At 38.6% G+C, this 20810-nt stretch overlaps 3 protein-coding genes and 1 long non-coding RNA gene across 4 annotated transcripts; 2 read left to right on the forward strand and 2 right to left on the reverse strand.

Annotated features, from left to right (window-relative positions):
• Positions 1-488: 488 nt before the first annotated feature.
• Positions 489-5646, reverse strand: LOC144206118 (serine/threonine-protein phosphatase PP1-beta catalytic subunit-like). The gene is made up of 8 exons (XM_077730871.1): positions 5500-5646; positions 4096-4227; positions 2509-2739; positions 2337-2441; positions 2181-2252; positions 1846-1997; positions 1644-1778; positions 489-1557 (listed from the first exon to the last, which is right to left on the reverse strand). Exons 1-8 carry the CDS (start codon positions 5549-5551, stop codon positions 1453-1455), a joined length of 984 nt encoding a protein of 327 aa, XP_077586997.1. The 5' UTR covers positions 5552-5646; the 3' UTR covers positions 489-1452.
• Positions 5003-6826, forward strand: LOC144206120 (uncharacterized). The gene is made up of 3 exons (XR_013328299.1): positions 5003-6054; positions 6301-6434; positions 6527-6826. It is a non-coding gene; the product is annotated as an uncharacterized LOC144206120 (long non-coding RNA).
• Positions 5746-14809, reverse strand: plb1 (phospholipase B1). The gene is made up of 41 exons (XM_077730872.1): positions 14746-14809; positions 14617-14680; positions 14497-14531; positions 14276-14339; positions 14164-14212; positions 14016-14081; positions 13832-13885; positions 13499-13551; positions 13340-13391; positions 13164-13262; positions 13048-13092; positions 12396-12449; positions 12251-12322; positions 12086-12146; positions 11965-12023; positions 11540-11613; positions 11426-11469; positions 11127-11235; positions 10748-10799; positions 10424-10504; positions 10291-10356; positions 10117-10217; positions 9845-9926; positions 9497-9601; positions 9303-9398; positions 9147-9218; positions 8719-8796; positions 8572-8632; positions 8453-8511; positions 8313-8380; positions 8148-8191; positions 7973-8072; positions 7851-7902; positions 7643-7723; positions 7463-7528; positions 7313-7407; positions 7149-7230; positions 6926-7030; positions 6671-6766; positions 6519-6593; positions 5746-6446 (listed from the first exon to the last, which is right to left on the reverse strand). Exons 1-41 carry the CDS (start codon positions 14798-14800, stop codon positions 6234-6236), a joined length of 3039 nt encoding a protein of 1012 aa, XP_077586998.1. The 5' UTR covers positions 14801-14809; the 3' UTR covers positions 5746-6233.
• A 2126-nt stretch (positions 14810-16935) lies between these two features.
• ypel5 (yippee-like 5) lies at positions 16936-18581 on the forward strand. The gene is made up of 2 exons (XM_077731953.1): positions 16936-17112; positions 17239-18581. Exons 1-2 carry the CDS (start codon positions 16972-16974, stop codon positions 17461-17463), a joined length of 366 nt encoding a protein of 121 aa, XP_077588079.1. The 5' UTR covers positions 16936-16971; the 3' UTR covers positions 17464-18581.
• The last annotated feature ends 2229 nt before the right edge of the window (positions 18582-20810 follow it).

Here is a 20810-nt window from a genome sequence, read left to right on the forward strand (position 1 = left end):
TATACTTTAGTACACTGCATCTAAACACCAGGTGGCGTCACGGTCACAATAGCAATGCCAGGTTAGGTGCCAGCTAACGCCCACTCCCACTCTCTGCCAGTCACCTTTCTCCAAAAAATATGAGAGACGAGGAGGAATAGGAGTGGGATGGATGGATGGGCAACGCTTGGCTTCAAAGCTCCCAAAAGATGCCATTTTGCGTCAACACTGAATTCACGTTACCATTAAGTATTCTTTTTTAAACACTGACAGGAATCCACAAGCTGGTTTTAAGCACTTATCATAGACATGCCGCACATCTCTGTTCAAAATAATGATGTCAAAATACTGACCATCAGTGGAAAAAAAGAAAAAAAATCAATAGATTTGCTGCCATGTTTCATTATAAAAAAAGAGGATGTATATTTGTAGGGAGATGATTTTGATATAAAAAGGAGCAATACATGTAGAGGAAACCTATTAATAACTGTTGACCAACTTGTGAATTTCAATTTAGATTTTTTTTCACTGGTATTGAGCATTAAAAAGCTCTTTAAGAAAGAGCTAGATGTTTTCCTTTAAGATTTTAAATTGGACATTGTCAGTGAGGGAGGTTCCACTTTTGTCTGTGGAATCTTTGAACGCAGAGGCACTGTGGAATTCAAAACGGGTGGTTCAACCTTTCAGAAACACCGGTCAATTTACATTCCTTCTAACTCAACGAGGGAGACGTTTCACTCTGTTGGCGTTTTAAATGCACGTACCATAATAATTGTGTACGTTGCGTGTTTACAGGGTTCATCTGAAGAAAAAAAATCAGCTAAACAAGTGACGCTCATTCAGCAAAAGACTGATTTGATGTCTTTGGAAGAAGAAAAAAAGAGAAAAACAACAACAACAAAACAAACGAGCATTTCCTTCCCCCACAATAACGTGCGTTATTAATACGTTTAAAATATTAACAAACAGGCAAATGATATAGTAAGTGTAAATATAAACAGATTGGTCACAGCAAATGTATGCACATGTATACATTAAGAAAAGAGCTGTCAATGAAGAGGGAAGTGGGCTGATGTCAGTGGAAAGAATTGACAGTTTAATACAGTGGAACCTCCGAAAGGGGAACATGTTTTCTTTTTTTTTGTGTGATGATACCAGAAAACGAGAACTAAAAAATAACCCCGTCCAATAGGATCATTAAAACCGAGTAATATTAGCAGGTATATGTTGTTAATACCCTTTGCAAAAACTCTACAATAGGATATGTAGCTATTCTGCAGTGTTATACTAATAAATACATTTGATTTAATTTCTGAAGAGAGCATTTTGGAAATAAAAACATTACCTTTCCAGGTACCACTGTATCTCTGTGGAAGGGGGTGAAGAGTGTGCGGTATTACTGTGTGTGTGTGTTTATGTGTGGAGGAGGACGGGGGGAAATCGGGGGCACGCAAAGGTAATGAGGCTGGATGTTCACCTCTTCTTTGGGGCTTGAGTGGTTCGGGAAGGAGTGACAGGTCGACCGGAATTGACCCCTCCATACTGATATTTGGCCTTCTTCTCTGAGGGCTTCAAGATCTATTAAAGACAAGAATGAATAGACATTAACATAACATTAGATAATAACCATGAACCTCAAACATGACCAGACTTCAGCACCTTACCTGGAAAGAGCACATAAGAGATTCGTCCACGCTCATCATACCGCCGGCATTGTCGAACTCCCCGCAGTAGTTGGGCGCCGAAAACAGCGTGACGAGCTGGCGCTTGGCAAAGAACTCGTATCCGTCCTCCACAACCTGGCAGAAAGATGAGCATTTATTCTCTGCGCAAAGAAAACACCTCACACATGCTGCTTATGCTCACTTGGTGGGCTCTGCAAATGAGATCCAGGTCATGACGGTTCAGGAATTTGCTGACCACGTCGGCACCAAAGGTGAAGGAAACCCCGCGGTCGTTTTCGCCCCAGCCTTGGACATCCTTGTCCGGGTCGGACCATAGCAGGTCGCAGAGTAGACCTGAATAAGTAAAAAAAAAGTCAAATACCAATGTGTATTTTGTTGGAAGAACGTTTTACAATCACTCATTGACAGTGTTAAACATCCAAGCCATTTGAACTGGGAGGCTGACAGCGATCAGATAATAATTGGACGTCGAAAACCAACATTTGTGGCCAATGGGTTACCGTCCTTAAAGCCTACCTGTATCAGGAACATCAGTTGGCCTCATGATCCTACGAATCTGCTCCATTGACTGCAGGTCTGGTGAAAGTCCTTAAAGGTAAGAGAAAAAAAACATTTGTCACATTTATGTTCATGTTTTGCATACAATAGTTTCTTTGTCCGTGATTAACAAACCTCCATGGCAGCAAAAGATCTTCTCATCGATGATGGCGGCAATGGGCAGGCAGTTAAAACAGTCTGTGAAAGTCTTCCACAGCTTAATGTTAAACCTTCTCTTACCTGTGGCAAACATAAAGAAATGCTCAATGCATGTTTGCAGACGGCCGGGTGTTTTATCAAAACGTACACTCATCGTAGAAGCCGTAGATGCGGTTAATGGAGGCGCATTCGTGGTTGCCTCTGAGCAGGAAGAAGTTCTCCGGGTACTTGATCTTGTAGGCCAGCAGCAGACAGATGGTCTCCAGCGACTGCTTGCCTCGGTCCACGTAGTCACCCAGGAACAAATAGTTGGCCTCCGGGGGGAAGCCGCCGTACTCAAAGAGACGCAGCAGATCTGTGTACTGCCCGTGAATGTCACCTGATGGCATCAAAGAGCACCTTTTAGCCTTTCCAGTCTATCGGATACATTTATTCTGATGGCGCCAGCACAGCACTTTTAGTGTAGCCAGAAATAGAATTATACAGGAGTTCCTTCTGTCCATCACTTGGCCAAGCCTGGATTCCTTTTACATCCCAGGGTAAGAGCTGCTCTAATCCAGGCCAAGAGCTCCATGCCGAAGGTCAGGACAGTAATAACAGGCTGAGTTGTGGTCGACAAGAGTGCCAGGGCCTTTCCGGCAAACCATCAAATCAGGCCACCATGACACAAATCCACCCCCAAAAAATAAACTAATAACAGGCCAGGTTAAGCCATGACCTTACTGAGCCAAATGGTCAAAATTGCAACTCAGTTGCGACTACTTGTCTTACGCAGCATCCAATAATATAGCAGTGACTAAGGGTAAAACTGTCCCTGGCACAGAAAAGAGACGTTACCACGTCTTATTTTTGCCCTTTTTTTATATAGAACACTAATTAAAATTAAACATGGACAAGGGGAAAAATTAAAGATGTGGCAAAGAATATCTTGGTGGTCTTCACGGACATTTCTCTCACTGCCAAATTGATTTTCTCATGGAGATGGTTAAATTAGCTCCATTTAACATATAAACACTTAGTAATCTATGTATATATGATGACTAGGTTTATTTTACAAGTATTCACAGTAGAGTTAATATTTACTTCATATACTAATAAACATAAAGGAAAAGAAAAAAGTTTTTGGCAGCTAATTTCTCATCTGTAACTGTTTTGTGGCAATAAAAATGCCATTGCCTTTTTATGATTAATGTTCAAAGCAACCAGGAGTTGAAAGCAGTTAAAAGAAAGTTGTGGCTTTATATAATCTTAATTACATGTCCTGTTTACTTCTTTCTGACTAAAAAGACCACCAGCAGACACATAAGAGAAGCGAATAGTTGTTTGTAATATACGCCACAACTCCTTTAAGTGTTGGAATAGGGACAAGACCTTGTAAACATTGCTTCCTCTGCAGAGAGTGACCCAAGCGGGCGTTCTGTGATGCAGGGTGATTATATAAGACAACTCAGAACTGCAGTACACGAAATAGACACAAACACAGAGTGGGAGGTCCCCGGTGGCGCAGCCAAAGACTCACAATGCTGCTTTCTGCATGAGCAGCACTCTCCAATGGACGTAATCTCATTTGAGAGACCCTTAACACAATACTAACTCAGAGATTCTTAAAGTGGGCAACAAGAAACATTTTTAGACAGAATTGATTTCCAGTCAAAACTGATTTGATCTATCGGCTTGAGAGGCGGCCAATGGCTTCAGAAAAACGGACAAAATAGGGCTAAATGAAAGGACTGACCGCAGATCTTGAGCGGTGCCTCCAGTTCCAGGAGGATGGGCTGGCTGAGGAAGATCTCACGGGATTTGATGCACAGGCCCCGCACCTCTGCTTCGGTCATCTGCACGATCTTGCCTGGACGACATCCCCTTACTGAAAAGCACAAAGATGTTTCAAAGCACTTTAAAAAAAGAACTTTATTGTGCACAATCAAATGACTAAAAGAGGACCTTGACCCTTGACCTCTTCTGTTGGGATTGCAATAAGCTTTAACTCATGATAGGGAGCTAAGAATGTTGCTAATCTTAATGTTTTTGTTATTTGAGGACGCTGTATTATTTACATTTTAGGGAAAGGTATTTTTATCTTTCATTCAACTCTATTAGTAAAAGTGATTTTCACACTAATATTCCATTTCTCATTATGAAGCGCATTCTGATTCGTAGACATCACCGGGTTATGTTGCTTATGGAAAAAATAGGCGTGTCCTTCCTGATGATGACCAATATGTGTGCAAGATGGAGTGGTTTTGCAATCAATGTTTTCATCAAGGCAACAACTCAGAGAAATTTAATTGCCGTACATTAAAGTGCCCCAAGGACATTTTACACCATGTCAAAGCAGCTCCATCTACTCCCAGTAAAATAACATGTATATCACATCTGGGAACAGCAAGGTTCTCAATTCAAAGGATGAAATAATCTTTATTTTTATTGAGATCATAAATTGGAAGTTGTCTTAATTTTGAAAGAAAAATGAAGACAACAAGTGTCAGGTTGTCTTTGATTGACTTTGATGACAAAGCAACTAATAAGAAAAACAGGATATTGAGATTCCCTGTAATGAGTATTCATTATGTCATTTGAAATATATTCAGGAAATGTAAAAAATGTGACAACCAACCCCACTCCCCAATACTAATTGGTCATTATTTCCCATTAACTCTTGAATAGAGATCCAGAATGATTGGTTGATTTATAGTAACAGTAGTAGTTGGACATTGGAATTTGCTACGTGCCAAAAGTTTGTAAATGTAAACGACGAGTCTTCTCCGGGGATCAAAGTAAGGCGAGCTATGCCAGTTTGGAGTTTTTAAGGAAAGACGTATCTGCCACTCCTACTTATGTCGGATCGTCGTCATATTAATCGTATTACCAATGTAAAAGTGGGCTTGATAATCGAAAGTTATGCCAAGTACGCGACGAACCCAAATGCGGCCAAATGTAGGCGTTCACCAGCCCACTGTTTATAAACACCGTGAGGCAGAGATAGCGCTAAGCTCACGGGCTAGCTAGTTAGCATCCACCGCTATTATGGCGACGTTCTAACAAGGCGGCTCCAGTGGTTTGGGGAACGATCAGACCAGGAAGCCGACACGAGTCAGGGCGGCGAATTTGTGAGCTTTCGTTGTGGGATTCCACTCACCTTCTAGAAGGCGAGAGATAAGGCTGTCCACGTTCAATTCGCCCTCCGCCATCTTCACGCTCTTGATGGGAGTAGCACTACTGGACGACAGTGCAAAAGGCGCTGCGTTGCGCGTCCACACGAGGTCGCTGTTGTCAACACGTGAAACCCTCAAGAAATTTATTGATATGACATGACAGTAATATATAGAGAGATAATTTTGCCTTTGAAGATGAGAGAGCAACGTAAAAAACGAATAAACGATCATCAAACATGAAGCCTTTTATTTGTTCAATTCTTTATAAATGTATTTATTACATTTTCAGTAGAAAAAAACAGTTCACAAAATGTTCATTTAAAAGACAAAAACATCAGGACTTGCCTGCCATTGACAACAATGGACTCCCAATTCATTTCAACTGGGAGGACTGGCTGTGAAAGCTTATGTTGCAGTGCTTGTGACAGCGGTCACCTGGGAACTGCCATCCGTCCCAGCCAAACAGGATTTGACCTCTAATGCTGTCAATGACGACCCCTGAGCGCCTTGTAAAGGGTTCAACGCAGTAAATGCACAAAGTACTAGTGTTATTTCTTTTTATTCCAAAAATTCTCTCTACAAATATTTTTAGACCAACTGCAACATTGAAACATTCATTTAAAAAAAGAATAAATACATTCCAATGATCATTTTCAGAGTTAAAAAGGGGCAGAAATGAACGGCAAATGTTACTGGACTTAATTTGCCTACTCCTGATTTAAAACGCTGAGGATTTCATCTCTACCATTAATTCTCCTTTCCTCTTGGTCTTCCTGGTTCTCCAGGTGAACATCAGGCAGGTGAGAGCGGAGCCAAGAAGGAGAGCACAGATGGCGGGCACCACAGTTAGCCAAAGTGGGACGCCCCTGGGGCATTGACTTCTTGGCAGATTGCGTCCACTGTTTACCCTTGTGAAGATGTAAGGATGTTCCTGCAATGACATGGTAGACATTCAAACAGGGCTGTGTTAACTTTTTATGGCCAATGTTTATTTGTTTCTTACCTCTGTAGGACACTTGAGGCCACCTCTTCCACTGGTAAAATTGTTGAACGTTTGCTTTCTTCCCACGGGTTCCAACTTGTGAAGAACCAGTACTTATACTTTAACTACAGGTCCTGTATTTAATCAAGTATATAGTAGGTCATTTTGCTTACCATGTTATTCCACATGGCTTCCGCCATGCTGGCGTGACCCCGCTCGCTGAAGTGGAAACAATCTTCGGTGAAGTAGGACGTGTCGGGTCGGCCGTCCTGAAGGGTCAAAAGTACACAAAAGCTTGGGAAATTCGTATTGTTATGTTGTATAAAATTGTACTGATAAGATGCCTTTAGTACATAAAAATAAAGCACAAAGTGAAAGTACTTAAAGTAAATGTGTTTGTCTGAATGCACAACAAAGAGGCTACTTACAGCATTCAAAGGGACAATGGAGTTTTTCAAGAAGGGTTGCACCACAACTGCAAAGTCTTCTCTGTCATCATATCGGCCGCCATAGGCCACATTCTCCATTTCAATCTTGAAGAGAGGTCATATAAGTTGTTTTTTTTTCAGCCAAATGTTCCTGAGTTTTCTATACTGCTTCCCCTCCTCAAGGGAGCAATGTAGAAATGTGGAAAATAAATAGCGCTATCACCTGTACTTCCCGATTCATCCTTTTAGCTTCAGCCAACTCCAGAGAATCTACTCCTGGTAGTAAGAAGCACGGACACGCCAATCTGAAAAGAAATGGTCAAAACAAAGTACTTCAGCACAAGCCAGCAAAAGGTTGAGATACTCAAGATGATAATTTCAGCATACGATTGAAGAACGTTGCACCCAAGACTGTCTCTTTTAATCCTACGCAGGTCTTCGATCTGCAAAATCTCCACAACGTTGACGATGATCCTGGGAACCTAAAACGAGGTCCTCACTTAGCCCCACGTATGGTTATAGTACGCTATAGCTCACCTCGTTGTAAAGAATGTCCAAGCTGGTCATTAAGTGATGGCTGTAGTTCTGAGGCGACAACGAGGCCTGTGGACAAGACTCGTTCATTCCAATGATGAAGTAAGATTTGAATTTCTGGTTGATCTAAGTAATGTAGAGGTTCATCTAAAACAGTTGCACCAAATTTATCTTTCTACTCACACGGTCGTTGCAGTACTGACACAAATCATTTCCACCAATGAAAAGTGTCACCATCTTCCAGTCTTGGGCAAAATCTAATGTCTAATTCATTTGGCAAAAGTGGACAAATATAGAAAGAAAGTTACATTTTTGTCTCATCCTATTTTTGAACTCTAAAACTAACACAAACTATAAAAAACAACAACAATTTAATAAAAATCAAACTTACTGTGTCCCTTTTTATTGCATCAGTCAGGTTTCTAACTTGTTCAGGAATTCCACTGCATTAAAAGCATTATAATATTATCAAACGTGCTACAGAAACATAAAATAAGGTAGAGCTGAACTTACGCGACTTTAGCTCCTGATATAGCCATGTTGAAGCCGGTCTTCTTCTTCCCTTGACCCTCTGACATTCCCTTAAGGTCAGGATTGAACTTTCGGAGGATGTCTGAATGGGAGAAGTACAAAAGCTGACTTCTAGTGGTAACATGTTTACATCTTAAATAAGGTTACGATGTCTTACTGGGTAACGTGGTAACAGTCTCCAGATTTTTATCGCCACCAATACTGTGAGGGGAAAAAGAAAACAATCAATTAAATGAAAGCTACTGGCTTGTGATGAAATTGACGGCCTCAAGATAAATATGATTATCATAATTGTAAGAGTAACCGCAAAATGATGTCTCACCTCCACGACACTCCTCGATATTCAGTTCTAAGCTGCAATAGATTCTTTGCCTTTGCGCCGAAGCCTGCCTAAAACACACCAAAAACATTTGTAGCGTCATTTTCAGTGGTTCGCTTGGACCTAATTTTAAGCAAACTTACTGTTATAGAGTCCCCGAGAGCAGCCACCACTTTGATGTCAGCAGGCCGGACCCTGTGAGCTAATGTGACAAGACCGTTTTTAATTTTTTAATGGCTATCCATCAGTGTCAGGTGGTTACCTGAAGTAGGTGGTGAGTCTGAAGGTTCAGTGTTAAGACATGAGAAGTCTCTTCCCCAGTTCTACAAAACATTTCAATAATTTTTAACCTCTTCAGATTGTGAATCAACCAATTGGGAATAAAAAGGTAATTCTTGAAGATATTAACCGGGGCAGCAGTTGGTGGAGGTTCAGGTCCTGGAAATGTGTAGTTGCTGTTCAAGGCTGTTCTGAAGAATGGTGTCGTCTAAAAACAATTATAGATATGAAAAGGTTATCAGAATCATTTAACTACTCCATACCAATGAAATAACTTATACATTTTGGACCAAATATTTGTATTTCTGAGTACTCAACATGAAAATGCATAATCCAGTTCCCATTAAATTCAAAATAAATTATTAAAAATGAGTATTATCTATTTTTCTGATTACTTATTGTATATTTTTTAGGGTGACACATCACATACTGTACCACTTCTTGTACAAGGGCTTCCTCTAGTGGCAGTAAACAAAATAATTACAGATATATTGGTTCAAAAGTTCATTATATTTGCATATTATTATGTTTTTTGTCTATTCACAACATGGTCATTACCTCAGAGGGGCACTTCAGATCAACTCCGGCCATAAAGTCTTGCGTGTAGGTCTTGTTTCCCACTGGCTCTAACTGCATGACACATCAGTACAATAAAATACAATATACAATACCATAAAATACAATAAATGCAAAAAAAAGACAATAAAATCATACCATGTTGTTCCAGAGTGCTCGAGCCATCAGTGTGTGAGCTTTCTGGCTCAGGTGAAAACAGTCAGGTGTAAAGTATGAGCGATCTGGCTTTCCATCCTTAAAGGCAAAAGATTTTGATTATTATTCACATTAGGCAGAGGAATTATGATGATCATTTATATTTTGGCATTATATAAAAAGGGATCAACTCTAACTTGTGATGTAGGAAGGAAAACCTCCCTGAAGAAAGGCTGTAGGACGACGGTAAAGTTCTCGTGGGAGTCGTACAGACCAGAATCCACGAGCTGTCGCATTGCATGCTGGGGGGAAAGGCAGTCAACTATCACACTTGTTGTAGCATTTCAAGTGTAATAAAGGGAAAATAAAGCAATGGTCAGATTGCAACCACTGAAAACTAGAGTATGCTGGCTCTCTTTTCGCATAAAAGATACACTGCAATAAGTGGAAATTGGAATAAATATTTATAACAATATTCATTTGAAAAGATTTTTTCTTGACTAAATCTTGCACCTAAAATGACAACAATCAAGTCCAGCACTAACTTGATAAGCTCTGTTGAATTCTCTCGTCTTTTGGAGCTCCAAAGAGCCATCTTTCGGCTTCACTACACAAGGACATACCATCCTGAAAATTCAACAACAAAAACATGCACAATGTCTCATTGGCTGCCATTGACAGCAATAGACATTCAATCCATTTGACTGGGAGCACTGCCAGCAAATATTTGCTGCCAAGCCCTCATAATTCAAATAACTTATACATCTATTGCCCTCAATGAGTCTGAAACATCATTCAAATAAACATAAAGACTGACCTAACAAACCAGGTGGGGCATCCCAGAGTATTATCTTCATGCAGCTGACGCAGCGGTATAATGTCTAACAACTCTACCAGGTTGACAAGTGCGCGTGGCACCTAAAAGAGAATAAAACTTCACATTAAACTTATCATTCTGGGATAAGGATGTTAATGTGTTGTGTAGCAATACCTCCCGATGAAGTATGTCCAGAGCTTGGCGGATGCGTTTGACCACGTTCCTCGGTGAAAAGATCACCTGAATTTGTGTGGGAAAAGCACATTATGGAAACCTCCTTTTACAGCAATGATAAATGAATACTCACAGTGTCGGTACAGAAGTCGCATATGTCATTGCCCCCTATAAACATGGTGATCACTTTCCAATCATGGTGGAAATCAATTCTCTGCACCAAAATAAAGTACAAACATGTTACATAGTTGAAATATAGCTTTCACAGTTAAATAATTTTTGTGGGTTGATATTCTTTCATGATTTATTGATAATTTTGTGATAACATGTCCCAATTTCTTTGGAGTGAGATTGAAAATTTACCAAACAATCCTCTTAAAAGTACAATTTATATCCAAAGTGATGAATAGTCCAAAAAATACAGTAAAATGTGCATGTGTGTACATATATATACTACCGTGTCATTTTTCATCATATCCACTAAGGTGCGTACTTGATCCCCCAGATCCCTGAAAAGACAAAAGACAGTTAGAAATAGGGTAGCTCCAATAATATTGGGGTAAAAGTATTAAAAGAAGGCACTGATTGATATAATGATCCAGATCCATGTATATGAGATATACATGGATCTGGATCAATATATCAATCAGAAGGTTTTTTGGGGGCACTTTAGTGAAAAAAAAAGTTTTCCCATCCAAATGCCTATAATATTTTGTGAACAATGTTGCCCAAAATGTCAAAATTGTTCATCCAAGTTTACCTGATTTCCATGAAATTATATAATAACTAAATAAAATTAAAACAATTGATAATGTATATGAGTAGCACAAACGTACCAGCTCTTGGCTCCGGCCACGGCCTGATTAAGAAAAGCTGCAGGGGAATCCTCTTTGCCAATTCCCTGAGAGAAGCCAGTCAGGGATGGGTTGAACTCTCTCAAAATGTCTGCACAACATTCAAAGTTTACATACATTGCAAAGCAAATAGACAATTTTCAAAATGTTAATATTTTTGCCTCTCTCAGTAAAACTCATGGTTACTTAAAAATTCACAATTGTTGTAGGCGTATAACAGTTAAACAAAAGCTTGACTTGAGAAACTTGAAACTCAGTTGTTAAGACTGTGTGCTACATACTTGGCAGAGTGGTGACTGTTTTAATGTTTTCATCACCGCCGATACTGTAAGTGTATCAAACAAGACAGTTACGCTTCAAATGAAACACAATATTTAATACGGATCTTGTATTACCTCCAGGACAGTCCTCTGTACTGATTGATGACCAGCAGAAGGTTGTTTGACTTTGCACCTACACCATTTCCAGCCTATGGAAGGGAAAAAACAAACAAACATGTGCACAACTGAATCAATAATTCCAGAATTGGAAGGCCATCCAAGTGGCTGACATAAAGTTCTTAAAAGCTAGAAACAAACCTTTTGTGAAAGTTGAGTTTCCACTTTCTTTTGGTGTTTTTAATGTTAATAATGCCACAGAACACACCATTGATCTTAATAACCACTTTTTTCGTTCATGAGTTAACAGAAAAACATAAATTTAATCAGCCCCTGTGACCTTTTTACCACAAGATGCCAAACTGAATCACTTCCCCTTCATATATAATAAAATATAATTTAATAATAATCCCTGTATTGTATATAAAATTGGTCACACTTACGGTAAGAGAGTCGCCAACTGCAGCCACCACCTTGATGTCAGCTGGTCTCAATTTGTGAACTACACAACAACAAATGGCCTTAAAAACAGATTTTTTTCTCCATGCAAAATATATTTGTTACCTGAGTTTGGCGTATTCGGAGATGGTCGCCGGTCCTCGCAGGGGATTTCTGTGCCCATAAACTACCAAACATTCAAAATGTGATATCCCCATACTTGTACACAGGCTGTTTTTTTAAATTACCAAAGAATAGCCATAACAAAGTTTTTAAAAAATCAATAATTACCTCATTTTTTTTCCAAATGGCTTTGCTGCTACCCTTGGGGGAGTTCACCTGTGTTCTGAGAAAGGGTCGCTCCTTTGTGGAATAAATGGGACGGACATGTGACACTTCCCATTGAAGGTTGTATTTGAACAATTTCTTTGCTCACCTGAGTAGGACAGGCAATAGTGATGTCTTCTGATAAAGTGGATGATGGCTGAAGCTGAAAGAATTGGATTGGTTGGGATGTGTTTAGAATGCAAAATGAACAAGATTTGCCTAGGAATTGCATTATATGAGGAATTTGCCTTGGAATACTTTCATGCTGATGGTGACTTTTTGGTTTGCAAAAATGACCTTTTGATTCAAAAGGAAACCATAGGAGTTTTTTTCATTTTTTTTTCATAGGTCTACCCTTTCAGTTTGTTTTATGTAGGTCCGAATTGTATCACTGACTATATCTGTTATGGTAAATGTGTACTAGGAAAGGAATGGAGGTGTTCCTGAAAATATTTGTTAGACCTGTGTGTTGGTGGGGTGTTTATTTACTTTGATTGAATACATAGTGTGCATTTTACTTAAAACCTTTTGAATTATTTTCCTATTTGTTTTCACTTGACAACAGGAAATTTCATAAGTGACCAAATACATAAAAATGTTTTCACAACCCAGCAAAGTGGAGACACTCACTTGTGCTTTATCATGTTAATCTTTACATCTTGTTTTATCTAATCTTCCTGAAAGGTCAATAAAATACACCTTCCTTTTAGCAAGGTCAAGATAATGTCATAACCATAAGCATGTGCACAATGTACTGTTACCATATTTGTCCAGAGCTGCAAAGCCAGTTTGTTGGCCATGTCCTCCTAGATGGAGACATAACAGAGAGTTTATATCCATTTGAAGTTATGTCAAAGATGCTTTATTGTGTGCTTACCTGTTGGGGAGTGTCTTCCAAGATGAGTGGTATTGGCTGCAACACTGCAGTGACGTCGGGATGCCACTCCACACGTGCCAAAACATTTTGAAGAGAATCCTACAAGTACAAAGAATAGAACAGAAAATCATGCAATCTTACATTCCAAAAAGTGAATGAATAGGCAATGGTCTTACCAGCAACTCTTTCACACGAATGGCCTTGGTTAGTTTGGTGCTTGAGCTTGTGCTATTAAAAGAAAAGACATTTTTTTATTGTGTATTTATTGCAAATGATACATATAGTATTGTTTTTTGATTGGCAAGAAAACATTAACTGGAAAAAAAGAAACTCACTTGTTTGGTGGATCGGGGCTGAAGACCACAACATGAAGTAAAGTTTGGCGCATCTGTGAATGTTAATATTAAACACAGAATAAAAACATGTACTTATATAGTATGATGTACATTTGTAGTTTTATTGCTTTAAAAAAATAAAAAATAATATTAGTATCATTCTTTTCATCTGTATTCAATGGCACTTACAATGGGTAAATTAATTATAATAAGTGTAGAAGAGGTATTACATATTTAATATCAACCATAAAAACAATATTTTCCCAGAATATAAACCCATGGGACACTACATTAGGAACCCATTGTACATAAATAAGTTGTACAGGGCAATACCTGCTCTTGTAATATTTTCAGAGCTGCTTCCACTTCCTTTACGATGGCATCAACCTGCAACATGACAATAACCAGAGAAATTGAGACCTACGTCCACTTTAATCCTTTTTAAGTCAACTCATTGGCTGGTCGTCAATCTCTCATTTCCCATTTTGTGCAATACTTATGGAATAAAGACTTTTACCTGTGTTGGGGAGTCCGATGTATGATCCATGGATACCAACAGCAACAACATCTTCCAGCCTGAAACCTGCAGTGGTACAAGACATTCTAAGTTGACTGACATAGATCAACAAAAAACACTTAAAAAGACTTTAAAGAATTATGTGTACCTGAGTAGACATGGCTAGAGAAATCTCCTGTGCTTCTTGCTGAAAACTCCTGCAACACATTAATCATTAATTAATTCTATTTGATTTCCGTGCGCAAGTGTGTCTGTTTTACCAGGATTGCGGATGGAGTTTCACATTCCTGGTGACCAGTGCAGCGTTGAACATGGACAGCAGTTCTGCTCGTGAAAGCAAACGTAACAGATGTAATTGTAAATTAACTTTCCAATCCTTTTGACATTAAAAGTTTGATTTTTGGTCAAATATTGGCTATAGGCTAAAAAAAAGCCCCTTTTCTGAGTCACCATAGAAACAAAACTCATGTTTTTCACTTACCGGCCACGCGACCGACAATCTTCGAAGTCACATCCCTACACATAAAAACAGGAATCTGTTAGTGAGTGGTTAAAGAATGACCAAACAGTCATTTGTCCTCTTTGCTGCACGTGTATGTACCTGTCAGAGAGCGACGTGCTCAGCCAATAAAGCGATGAAAGATCCGCAGGACGCACAGTATGAACTTCAATAAGAGGAAACCTTGTTAAATATCAATTTCAAACTTGAAATTGAGTAATATCTGCTTACCTGAAGAAGCAGTAAATGTAGCAAGTGGTGATGAGGAGGAACAAAGAAATGGCATGTGATTTTCTTCCTGAAAACACATTTTACAGTACATGGTCATTAATAAGTATACTAAATATATATAGTAATAAAACTATTAAGGCAGATAGTAAGACACACACCTGGTATATGTCTAGTATCTCATTGGTGACAGTGCCTAAATTTGGAAAATATTTTTAAAAACAATACATTTATTTATTTTTTTATTTTTCGTGCTATTATTTGTTTCTGAAAGCTTTTTGTGTGTGTCTTACCTTTAATTAAAAGACCAGCAAAAAGGACAAGTAGCTGAGCGAGGAGCATAGGTCTGGGCATGATGATCAACTTATTCGCGTCTGTCTTCCTCTTTTCTACACGCTCAGCCCTCAATCTGCACTGAATATATAACTAGAGAGTTTGATGACACATTTATGGCATGTTGAAGGATGGAGACCAAACACTAAGAAGCTTTTCATACATATTCAATTAATGTAATAAATCAGGATATTGTATAGTTATTGTACTACTATGTGTTGCGCAGAATAGTGGTGGCATAACTTTCAGGTCTCATAATTTAAAATGTAATTTATCAGTTGATGTTTAACTTTTGTTCATAAACTGTAAGTGCTGGTTTGGAATATTTCAACATGTTGCACAATTCAAGCGTAATAATCAGCCATTCAAAAACAGTCAAATGGCGAAACTCCAGACGAGTTTTGGAGATGGTGATGATATGATATGCTTTATGACATGAACAGATTGGCTCAGTTGATAGTTTTATCCTTGGAATGATCCGGGAAAGATAGTTAATCTTAATGGTTTGCAACGCCTGCAGCTTTATGTAGGCATGTGCAATGGTGCATAATAATTTAATTTATTATATGAATATATCATTTCCTTCAAAAATATACCTTTGTTGTTTTATTTTTAAAACACTTTTACTTGGATTCATCCACAGTATTTCCTTATATTACATTCATTTAATTTAGCATGGAAAATGTTTTTTTTGTCGTTGATGATGTGTACTAATGTCATTTAATACGTTTTTTATTTATTTGCAATGTATATAGTGTCCAAAATGTTCAAAGATGTGTTTTATTAGTATTTGACTAATTTCCCAATTTTTCCTCATTGGTTTGTGTATTAATTACTCTATTTAATAATAACACTGCTTGTCAGTTTTGCCTAGCACTGAAACAAGAGCATTCATAGTCAGTTCTACCAATTTAAATGAATTGGACATCCATCGTTGTCAAACAATGAGTTACTAACTATTTAAGCTATAGTTTTTTTATGATGACCTTTAGCTCGACCTATCTCACTATACTTGCTATCTGTGCTTTTTGCTGCTCTCTTGTGGTCACTCTGACACATTGCTTTAATTCGCCTTTTTGCGGAGTGTGACGACATGGCCGGATGTTGACAGTCTGCATTCTTCGGACACAACGTTAGGAACAGCTGAACGCAACAACAAAACATCAGAACCAAACAAACCCACGACATATTGGGGTAAAATCCAATCCAGTCAACCCAATCGGACGAAGGGGGCTTTTTGTATATTTCGAACATTCCGGTAAGAAGTCGACAGTGACGAAAAAGATGTATTTTTCCAAGCTGATTCTCCGTTTTGTTCTCTGTCGTTAGCTCAAACGGCTAGCGCCATGAAAGATTCCTTCCATTTCCATCATTTCAGCAGGCGGAAAATTACGTAAACAGTACTTCTATGCTCCAGAAAGGATCATCCTACATAGCATACACATAAGACAATGTTCGATCGGTTTAAGTGAATTGCTTGATGTGTAAATAAATGACTGATCAGGACTAAATTGAACAGAAAATATGTAAACTTGTTAAAAACTACCTCGGCTTTGTATTCGACGCTGATGCACAAATTATTCCTCTTATCCCAACACGCACTGCACTTGGAAGTCAAATAGAGTTAAAAGTATGCAAATGTGCACTGCACTTGCAAAGACACTCTCACAGTGTCAATATTGTTAATTGCAAACCTGATCCAGGTAGAATTAATTTTGAAACCCATCTGAGAATTAGGCAGCAGATGTGAAATATATTTGTATCCAATTATTGAGAAAACTATTGTGGGTATGTGGAGAATACACAATACATTTGAACCTTTTATGCTTTGTGTGGCTTGATATTCAAGTATCGTACCCTCAACCATGTCAATTGGCTTCATTGCAGGTCGTCAGAATGGGTCGCATCTTCCTGGACCACATTGGCGGGACTCGCTTGTTCTCTTGTGCCAACTGCGACACCATCCTGACCAATCGCTCCGAGCTCATCTCCACCCGATTTACGGGCGCCACTGGCAGAGCTTTTCTTTTTAATAAGGTACAGTAGCCCAATTTTTAGGTGTATGTTTGAGCAAGTGTGTAGGAAAAGTTTGGAGTTGCATCAAATGAAGATTACGTATGTGTGTGTAGTGCACATACTTTGAAGAGCCTCCTATGCCCACAGGTGGTGAATCTTCAATACAGCGAGGTCCAGGACCGCGTGATGCTGACTGGGCGACACATGGTCCGAGACGTCAGCTGCAAGAACTGCAACAGCAAGCTGGGCTGGATCTACGAGTTCGCCACCGAGGACAGCCAGCGCTACAAGGAGGGACGAGTCATCCTGGAGAGGGCGCTGGTCAGGGAAAGCGAGGGCTTTGAGGAGCACGTGCCCTCGGACAATTCTTGAATGTCGCATGCAATCTGTTTGACAGACAAAACATTTTTCTTTAAACGGCGGTGCAAAAACAGACAACGCTGATACCATTGCCGTATTTGGATTCCACTGCGCAGGCGACCAATTTAACGATGGTCTTTTTTTTTCTTTATACATTTCTCCCCCAGTAGAATGGCTTTCTGAATGGTGTTAACAAACACTTCCATTAGTTACTCCAAGATGCAACTAACTCATCGGCTTTATTTGAACCAGAATTGCTTTAAGAACACGTTTGTTTTTTTTACTTTGACTAGTGAGCGCATGGTAAATTTGTCAATTTACCACAGGAAAATATGGCAACCTTCCTACTTTTCTAACGACTTTAAAATTTTTCCATAAACGGTGATAGTCTATTCAATTTTGACTGTGACGCACTAGAAGCCTTTAAATGAGAAGTAAACATTTGTACATGATTAACAAAAATTGCACTAGTTTTTCTCCTGTTTTGAAGCAGGCGAGGAAAATTGCATCCATTCATCAATAATGGATCTATTGTTAACAAGGTGACATGAAACACATAGATTTCAGCCCTGACTTTCCTTTAATTAGCGCCAATGAAAAGACCTTTGACGTCAAGGTGATTGTTCATTTCACGCTGCGTTTAATTATGTCGCATTCTTTTTGCCGGCATCCGGTCACCATGGAGAGTAGACCTTTTGGGCTTTGTATTCTCGCAGTAATGGACGACATTGTCGGAAGGCTTCCTTCGTTTAAAAAAAAAAAAAAAGTATAAGCCATTGGATAAACATTTCCGAGTGGAAGCAAGGAAATCGCCCGAATGATTGCTTGCATTTTGTAATCCTTCATTTACGTGTATCTCAAGGATGATTTCATAAAACAAAAGTTGTCTGTTTGTAGATATTTGATGGTTACTATTTTTAATTTAGGCTTATTGCATTAATCTTGTGTGCATTTTCACAATTGATAAAAAGGTGTATTGTGCTCTTTTTCTTTTGTGTTTTTATTATTAAAAATCTCCAAAGTAAACTCAATTGTTGACTCTTCCACTGTCAATTTTGGCTATATGGAAGTCCATCCCCAATATTATTATTGCCTTTTGCAGAATCATTAAAAAATTGGATTTCCTACCATGTCGCCTTGAAAAGTTTATTCTCGTTTAGACCAGTAGGTGGCACTGTATCACCACGACTTGCGTCTGCAGTGCCTGATGTTGATGTGACGCATGCAGCATGGGTTCTCTGCAAAATGCACGTCAGTCATGCTGCTCTCTGGAGGCAAAGAAAATGAATAGGAAAATGATTTTTTTCCATCCCTCAATCAACAAAATAGAAAAATATGGTCGGATTGGGTTATAAATAGGTATTTACAATGAGTCACTCAAATCCACTCACAGGGGAGAGATCCAGTTTCCATGTTGGGGAGGAAAATTTGCTCCTCATCCCTTTTAATGGTACATAAAACTACAAAAATGATTATTGGGGGGGGGGGGGGGGAGTGACAGCATTTTTAGAACGTGAAATTGTACTTGTATCCTCCAGAAAGGAAAGTAATTAGAAAAATTCCAAGAGCTGTATTAGTCTAAATATAATATGTGGTGTTTCTGGGGGGATTTCACATCATCTTTAGTGATAATAAGGATGCTTTATTTAATATGTGACGTATTCATTTCGTTCTCATATATAGGCGCTCGTTGTGAGGATAAGCGGGAGGAAGATGAATGTTTTAATCCCAAAACAAGAAGCTAACATTTCAGTATTGCCTTTAAAGTGGAATCCATGTGTGGAAAATGGAAAGTGTGTCAGCTGAACAACACCCCACCCTAGAAAGGAAAAAAAATGGAGTGTCATCCTGCTTTATAATTCATTAGTCTTTTTCTTATTATCCTCACATAACCTCAACGAAACATGTGGGGTGACAAGATGGCTCAACGTGTTCGTTAACCCATTAATTTTTGTGATTTTAAAAAACAATTTGAATACTAGAAATGTTTTTTTTAATAAAATGTAAGTCATTTAAATAAATAGGAATAGTTTTACTTTAACTGTTTTCTTCCTTTTGTAAAAAAAAAAACAATTTTGACTCTCCCAGTGGAATTAGTCTGGACATCTAGGTAAACTATTAGAATAGAAAATAAATTCAATTAATATAATTTTCATTGACAGTGCTGGATATCCAACCCATTTGAATCGTGTTAAGGTGAACTGAATGACTAAGGTTGCCAATGGCAACCATTCAGTTAACGGCCCGCTGACCATACGTTGCCCACCACTTTCATGTCGCAGTGTGTAAAGATGTAATAATAGACGTGGACGTGCATTGTAAAATGATGTGCAGTGTGATGCATGACACATCTTGCCTTAGTCAAATTTGAGGTTGCATCCAAATGCGGAGGAGGATGATCCTGCTGCACATCGGCTGCCAAAAAAAGAGCCAACAGCATCAACTGGTTCCCTTAATTGGCACATGATTCATCATCCCAGGGGGGATATTTTAGCTTATCGTCGACTCTTGGGGATGTCAACATCATAGCCCCTTTTCCATTCCCTTAGCAGCTCGCACACACAAGAGGTGACATTCTGTAAGCGGGGAGAAAATAGCATGCTTTCCATTGACATCACTTCACATCCCGTTGCCAGACGACAGCGGAGACAACATTTGTTACTATGGTAACCGTACTTCACCTTCAAAGCGCTTGACCTTTCTTCAGGGAGGGAAGGGGAACGAGACCTTTGCTGTTGTGTAACACCAGGACACTCCCTGGAGAACCGTTCTAAGAAAAAAATTATATAAGGCAATAGGGAAGAGAATGAAAAGAATGGTTAGGAAAAGCAAGACTTCTTCAAATAATTTGATGAATTACAACCATAATATATGAATAAATACAAAAAAAGGAAATGAATACAATGCAACATTAAATAAACAATCCTTTTGGAAATAGTTCAATAAAATGAAATTGTCTAAATAGAAAAAAAGATAGATACTTTGAAAAATGTGCATGCAAAACCAATTAAATGCATAAAAAATAATTAAATAGTAATCATTTTGGCACAAGAGGAAAACAGATTATATACATTAATTAAATCCAAGTAGGAGGTGCCCCCCTTTGAAAAAAATAAAAATACCAAATTCATAAGCATTATCTTGATATATTTTTGTTAGAATAAAAGTCTATAGGCCTAACTAGTTAACTTTGTCCAAAACCTCATCTAAAAAACAGTCAAATATACAATTAAAAAAATACTCTGTGGCCATTACGTATAAATTGTAAACAAAATGCCTTTTTTTGGTCAACTGCAAGCTGCTTCTTTTAGTGTGCTTGACTTGGCTGCATGAGGGCAGCATAAGACAGACAGAATTAC

This window comes from Stigmatopora nigra, chromosome 13 (genome assembly GCF_051989575.1).
Source record: "Stigmatopora nigra isolate UIUO_SnigA chromosome 13, RoL_Snig_1.1, whole genome shotgun sequence".
Lineage (NCBI taxonomy): Eukaryota > Metazoa > Chordata > Actinopteri > Syngnathiformes > Syngnathidae > Stigmatopora > Stigmatopora nigra.

Coding starts and splice junctions, on each gene's coding strand:
- plb1 (XM_077730872.1), bottom strand. CDS start 14,800: ATGCCATTTCTTTGTTCCTCCTCATCACCACTTGCTACATTTACTGCT. Junction 10,357..10,423: donor GCGACTTCTGTACCGACACT/GTGAGTATTCAT, acceptor ACACAAATTCAG/GTGATCTTTTCACCGAGGAA. Junction 10,218..10,290: donor TGGACATACTTCATCGGGAG/GTATTGCTACAC, acceptor ATTCTCTTTTAG/GTGCCACGCGCACTTGTCAA.
- ypel5 (XM_077731953.1), top strand. CDS start 16,972: ATGGGTCGCATCTTCCTGGACCACATTGGCGGGACTCGCTTGTTCTCT. Junction 17,113..17,238: donor GAGCTTTTCTTTTTAATAAG/GTACAGTAGCCC, acceptor CTATGCCCACAG/GTGGTGAATCTTCAATACAG.
- LOC144206118 (XM_077730871.1), bottom strand. CDS start 5,551: ATGGCGGAGGGCGAATTGAACGTGGACAGCCTTATCTCTCGCCTTCTA. Junction 2,442..2,508: donor CTACGGCTTCTACGATGAGT/GTACGTTTTGAT, acceptor TGTTTGCCACAG/GTAAGAGAAGGTTTAACATT. Junction 1,998..2,180: donor AACTGATGTTCCTGATACAG/GTAGGCTTTAAG, acceptor TTACTTATTCAG/GTCTACTCTGCGACCTGCTA.